Raw genomic sequence first — 6,292 nt, forward strand, 5'->3', positions numbered from 1 at the left:
GCACCTCAGCATGAAGGAGTTTATCGACATGACATCTCAGAGAGAAAGGAGCCCAAAGCCAGGTATCAAGGCAAAGAGGACTCAGTGGGAGGACAGTTATGTTCGGGGCACACAAGGGAATAGTTGAAGAAGGCTCTGACCCACAGCCTGGCAAGAAGTGGGGGGCAGGGAGAGGACAGAGGGTGTGTGGCCACTTCCAAGAACACAAGCTGCTGTCCGCCTTAGATCATGACTCTTTTCTCACACTTGGGACCAAGCACCAGCACACCACCTGTCTCCATGGGAACTGCTCTGCGTCTCCAACCTTCCCAAAGAGCAGAAGGTCCCAGCTTGAGATGGTGGAGGGAGGCCTTCCCTTCCCACTCCTGCCAGTAAGAAGACATCCTGGCCCCAGCTACAGCCCCATCCCTGCTCTTTCTCTGTACCTCAAATATTGGAAAACTGACAAGGGAGCAGGGGAAGGGATGTTCCTCGTCTAACCGCATCTTTGGATCCCTGCTGTCCCAGCCTATCAGCCTGGGTATGGGGGGTGGGGATGAAGGGAAAGATGGGGAGGTACACGTGGGGTATGGAGAGCCGTGAAGAAAGGCCCCGCCCTTTTCTCCCCATTCTGGTGCAGGCCCATCCTTACTCTGACACTGGCTGCCAGCATAAACACATGTGCGGGGGTGGTACTGCCCCGAGCCCAGCCGTCAGGGTGGGGGGCGGTGCCCACAGCCCCCAAGTGTCAGGCCACTCAGAGTAGTGGAGCAAAGGCTGGACCACTGGGCTGGGTCTGAGCCAGAAGCAAGGCCGGAGAGGGCAGTAAAACAGAGACCCCTGCCCAAGCCCACCCGCCTCTCAGAGCCACTCTACCACATCAGCCAGACTGTGGGAAAGGAGCCAATTTATGAAATTAAATAAAGTCCATGGAGGGAGCGAAGAACACGGGCCGGGGCACCCCCACCCCGGCCGGGCCCAGCACAGCTGGAGCTCAGCACCCCGTGCACCCCTGGCTTTTCCTCCCCTCCCGGGAGGGGGCTTAAATAGGCCAGGCCCCAGCCCAGCCAAGGTCCTGGAGCCTACGGGGGCAGAAGTCGGAGAAGTAGGGGTGTTGCAGGGCTTCCTCTGCCGAGATGCGCTGGACGGGGTTACATTTCAGGAGGTTCTGAAGGCGCGAAGAAAGGCGCGAAGAAAGGCGGGTTCAGGCTGGGTTAACTGCCTCCCGCCCCAGCCTCCCCTAGACCTCCTGACAAGTGTCTGGATCCCACCCTCGGCCCCTGCCCTCGGTCACCTGTAGAAGGTCCCTCCCTGTGGCATTGAGCTTGGGTACGACATTCACCAGGGACGTTGTGGCCGGGTACATCGGGTAGGGCTGTGGGGGTGGGGGTGCAGGGAGAGTCAGACCAGCGTGTGGGGGCCCGGAGGCTGCTGCAGCTGGGAAGCAAAAGGGACCCCCGCTGTTCCCCGTCACACCTTATAGTCTGGCAGCTTGGTCATGGCAGGCCACTGCTCCTCGGTTGGTGTCCCCAGAAGCGTGTCCACGGGGTCAAGGATCACTCAGGTGGAAAGGGGCGGGCGAGGGGCTCTTCCCCTCCTGGGGGCGGGGGTTCTCATATACCCACCTCCACACCCCTCACTTTATCCCACCGCTCATGACAGAGGTGTTCCCGGGGCGCGTGCAGGGTGTTCCCGGGGCGCGCTAGGCACTTTACAAACGCTCACTCCTCTGACCTAAATAAACCCCGATGTCTGTTGCTGATGAACCAGTCGGCCTTCTCCTACTCCCACATCTACCCCCCCCCCCCCCCCCCGCTGCTTTTGGCTCCTGCGTCCTAAGGATTCACTTCTCAGCTGGAGGAACACGCTCACGGCTACTCCCCCAAGTGAGCCCTCCTTGTCACAGGTCACACACTCTCCAGCAGACAGCTTCAACCCTGCCCTACCGGGGTGTCCGCCCTCCATCCCCTCGCCCAAAGCCACCCCCTCTCCTGGCCCAGCCCATGCACTCTGCGCTCCACAGGCTCCTTACTCCCCTTCATGTTTTTAAAATTAAACTCTACACCCAACGTGGGGCTCAAACTCGTGACCCCCGTGGTCAAGAGTCGCACGCTCTACCGACCGAGCCTGCCAGGTGCCCCCTCTGACTCCCCTTCAGAGAGCTCGAGGCAAAGCGAAATGTCGAAGGATATCGGAAGATTCTCTTCAACTGGTCGTCTACGTCATTGCCCGGGAAAAGAGGCCGCCCCGCGTTGGCCAGCTCTAGGGGGTGCAGTGGGGTATGAAGAACCCCTCATTCCCATGGCACCCTCTGTGTGTCCTATCCCCAGCCCCAAGCGCCTCACTCCCTTCCCCAGAGGGGCCACTCCAGACCCGATCTGTCCACTCAGATGGGAGAGACAGTGGCTCCGCAGACCCCCAGGCACGTCACCTGCAAAGATGCAGCCGGCCGACCACATGTCGATGGATGTGGAGTACAGCTTGGCCCCAAAGAGGACATCCGGTGGGCGGTACCACAGCGTGACCACCTGGAGAAGACCCCACCCACAGCGACCCCCCTGCTTAGAGGACTGGGGAGGAGGGGCTCGGTGAGGAGGGGAAACAATTGTGTGGGACCTGGAGTAGGAGACGGAAAGATGCTCAGAGGGGACCCCCTCCCTCACCCCCATCTCCCACCCCCCCTCCAGCTCACCTCAGCCGAGTAACAGCGAACTGGGATCCCAAAGGCTCGAGCCAAGCCAAAATCGGCCAATTTCAGCTCCCCGTTCTGAGTGGAGATGGAAAGGGACTTTGAGAGGGGTTTTCAACAGTCCCAGGGCAGGCCTCCTTCTTCTGCCTCCCAGCCCAGCTCCCCCCATCACTTGTGCCAGCCAGTGACTACAGCCTCCCTGACCTCCCACCTTCTCCCCAGGAGGTACCCTGTTTATCAGCAGGTTCTGGGGCTTCAGGTCCCTGTGCAGTACATTGCGGCTGTGACAGAATCCCAGGCCTTTCAGCAGCTGGAAGAGGAAGGACTGTGGGGTGGAGAGGGGTGGCGGGGGGAGAGCATCAGACCTTCTGGAAGGAAGCTGCACCCAGCAGTGGGTCACATTCCCCTCTTCACCCTCTGCTAGCCTCAAAACCCCACCCACCTTTCAGCCACCTCATCGCTTCGCTACGGAGGACCTGCTTTGTACGGTGGTAGGTATTATATACCCATATATATAGGTATATATGTGGGGGCCCTGCTCCCCACCCTTCTAGAACTTACAGCCTGGTGGGCCTTCCCCCCCTCCCATTCTGATCTCTCCCCTAACTGGCCTTAGGTAAGCACACCCTTTGTAGCCATCAACATATATGCTGTGCCGTATTATCATTCAGCGCTGCTTCCCCTGGGACTGGGGCCAGGCACTCGGGCCTAGCACAGTGCCTGGCACATAGCAAAGCATCCAATAGGTGTTTGTTGAATGAATGAATGAATGAATGAATGAATGAGTGAACGAACGTATCTCTCTGACTCTCATTTCCTCGTCTCTCAAATGCAAATCGTATCACTGATATCAAAGTATTACTGTCAGATCAAAGAGACCATGTCAAGATGCTTGCTCAGACAGAAAGCTCCTGGAGGGTTAGAGACAGGGTTTTCTCATTCCGACACCCCAGCGTGTCCCCGCTCAGGCCCTGAACTTGGTGCTCAGAGAGTGCATACGCTGAAGACAGAGTGCCACTTGGCCTCAGTGAGTCTCCAGGACACTAGCCCCTCACCTTTACAATTTCAGGATCTAGGTCACCATTGCAGCTGTCGAAATACTTCTTAAGGTCCTATAAAGGGATGGGGGTGGGGAACGTGACAGAGTTTAACCTCAGTCTGGGCCCCTATACCCTCCCCCAAGGCTACTGGCCCCCAAGTCCCCCTGTCACCTGGTCACAGAACTCAAAAACCAAAGTCAGCTTCTTGTCGCTATGCAGGACGTCATGAAGCCTAGGGAGGAGGGAGGACTCAGCGGGGCAGGTCCACGAGTTTCAGCCTCAGGTCCCCAAGGGATCTGTATCAGCCCAACCCTGGTCCCAGCATCAGCCCAGCCCATCTCTGAAGCCCCCCTCCTCCAACTGACCACACAGGCAAGGAGGACCCTGCCCATCTACACACCTGACGATGTTCTTGTGCTTCAGCTCTTTGAGTAGGCAGATTTCCCGAAGGGCTGAGCTCGGCACTCCCTACACATGGGAGGGGGCCGGGCGGGCAACAGTCACATCCCACCCAACCTGGGCCCTCAACCCCCTCCCTAGCCCTGATGTCCCAGTCCTACCTCATCATCGTCATCCAGCCTCACCCGTTTCAGAGCCACAATCTCATGGGTCTCTCGGTTTTTGGCCTTGAATACTGTTCCATAGGTGCCTACAGGAAAGGTCGGGGGCGAGGGTAAAGATGGGACACCCTTCCCACCCCAGGAAGTCCCTGTCAGGAGAGCAGGCAACGCAGGTGTGCGCTATTTCTGATGTCTGGACGAGTAAGGGAAGAGATTGAGGGTGAAAGGCTCAGCATTTGCAGAGCTTTGTAAGTGACGAAGGGGCAGAGAAGGTGCCTGTAGATAGATGGCTCACGCGTGTCTGCAGCAGGGATAGGCTGTGGCTGCGAGGGTAAGGAGGTCTATAATAAAGGCGGTGCTTCCGGAGGGTCTGGGGATGGTGGGCAGGTCTGGGAGAAAAGTGGGGGGTCGGCAGAAATGTTGAGGTTGGAGGTCTGCATCGAGAACTGAGGCTGGGGCTGGGTGAGGTTTTGCAAATGGTGCTGAGGCTACGGGTGGAAGATGCAGGAAGTGTTAAGGTCGGCAGGTGGGTCTCCAGGAAGTGCTAAGGTTGGGAAGGGGCGTCTGCGGGAAATGCTAACGGGAAGGACAGGTGTCCGCAAGGAGTGTGGAGCTCGGGGCCAGGGCTGCAGTCGGGGCTGAGGTCGGAGCCTGTGGGTATTGCTGACGGTAGAGGAGCCAGGCTGCAAGGAATGCTGAAGGGTCTGTAGAGGAAGATCTTGCAGGAACATCTCGTAGTCCCATTACCTTCCCCAATCTTCTCGAGTTTCTCGTATTTCTGCATCGCGGCAGCCGCGGGGACCCCTACGGGCCCTGGGTTCTAAGACTCCGGCCCCGGCGTTGCAGAGGAGGCGGCACCCCAGCCTCCGGCCCTGCCCCGCCTCCCCCCCCCCCACCCCGCCTGCGCAAGGGCTTCTGGGCCGTGTAGTACTAAGGAGACGCAGGTTTCCCAGCAATGTCCCGGGCATTAGGCAACAAAAAGACTACAACTCCCAGCAGGCTGCGCGAAGGTTCTCTGCAGCACTCGCTTCCCGGGACCCCGGTTCGACCGCGGAGGAAAACCTTGGACTTCAAGTCCCAGGAAGCATCGCGTGTCCGCTTTCCGGGCCTCACAGCCGTCGCGCCACAGCTCCCAGTGTGCCCTGCTCTTGTTATTCCTTTCTGTGATCACAACCTTCTTTTGAAAAGTGTTTCTCTGGGACTACACATCCAGAATGCAGTAGGGTGGGGGTGGGGCGCTCTCTGGGGTTTGGGGTTTGGCGGCCTGCATCCCCGGCCCGGATAGCTGCGCTCTGACGTGACTGATGGTGTCGAGGTTCCAACGACCTCCTGACAATCGCGCTACGGATTTCCACCTCTCCCCAAGCCATCTGGAGACCTCAGGATTGATTGGGGAATGGCTCCGAGCCATGTTTTGGTGATGACTTCACAGGGACCAGCTGAACCACAAGGCTGGGAAGAGAGGCAGGTGTGCCCCTGGATTTAACTTACGCCAGAGACCCCTCTCTGCCCTCGGCCCCGTGTGTCGTCTCGGAGCCCACCCGACTCCAGCCGTTCGCTACACTGTGACACCCCAAGGCAAGCTGGCTGGAACACTGGGAGTCCCCCCCCCCCCACCCCCCATGCCAGTCTGGAGAGCCCGGGCCCACCGGAGTCAACCAGGGTGTGGCCAAGGACTGGCAGGTCGGCTACCGCCCTCAACAGACAGAAGCACAGACAGATGCTATACTTGCGGCAGCCTTGACCTCATCCCTTAAGGAGTTGATTATAGATTTTCTTGCTCTCCTCTCTAATTGTCTCATGATTGCATTCTTGAGGGCTGTGAACTGGACAAAAACGGCCCCAAACAGCACTCCTCGGCACCCACACCATAGTTGGTGCTAAACATTTGTTAATTAACTCGTTTAGACCAGACCGTTTTCGGCAAACACAATGCCGTGCTTCACCTGGTGGCATACTAAAAAATATAAAAATTTTAAAAAGAAAAGTGTACTCCTCCTCTGGAAGAATTTATCATCGAGTTG

The 6,292-nt window shown here is 58.2% G+C and overlaps 1 protein-coding gene across 1 annotated transcript; it reads right to left on the minus strand.

The window, feature by feature from the left end:
* Window positions 1-869: 869 nt before the first annotated feature.
* Window positions 870-5,147, minus strand: CDK5 (cyclin dependent kinase 5). The gene is made up of 12 exons (XM_045496176.1): window positions 5,016-5,147; window positions 4,269-4,357; window positions 4,109-4,176; window positions 3,880-3,940; window positions 3,724-3,780; window positions 2,898-2,993; window positions 2,672-2,746; window positions 2,411-2,507; window positions 2,172-2,241; window positions 1,456-1,516; window positions 1,274-1,354; window positions 870-1,147 (listed from the first exon to the last, which is right to left on the minus strand). Exons 1-12 carry the CDS (start codon window positions 5,050-5,052, stop codon window positions 1,022-1,024), a joined length of 918 nt encoding a protein of 305 aa, XP_045352132.1. The 5' UTR covers window positions 5,053-5,147; the 3' UTR covers window positions 870-1,021.
* Between the last annotated feature and the right edge of the window lie 1,145 nt (window positions 5,148-6,292).

The sequence above is a fragment of the Leopardus geoffroyi genome, chromosome A2 (genome assembly GCF_018350155.1).
Source record: "Leopardus geoffroyi isolate Oge1 chromosome A2, O.geoffroyi_Oge1_pat1.0, whole genome shotgun sequence".
Classification (NCBI taxonomy): Eukaryota; Metazoa; Chordata; class Mammalia; order Carnivora; family Felidae; genus Leopardus; species Leopardus geoffroyi.

Bases quoted from the DNA above. Each gene is read 5' to 3' on its own strand.
- CDK5 (XM_045496176.1), bottom strand. From the start codon at position 5,052: ATGCAGAAATACGAGAAACTCGAGAAGATTGGGGAAG. The intron at 3,941-4,108 runs GTGTGTAGATGG...CCTCCTCCCTAG, and splicing joins AAGCACAAGAACATCGTCAG to GCTTCATGACGTCCTGCATA. The intron at 1,355-1,455 runs GTGTGACGGGGA...CCACCCCCACAG, and splicing joins CCAAGCTGCCAGACTATAAG to CCCTACCCGATGTACCCGGC.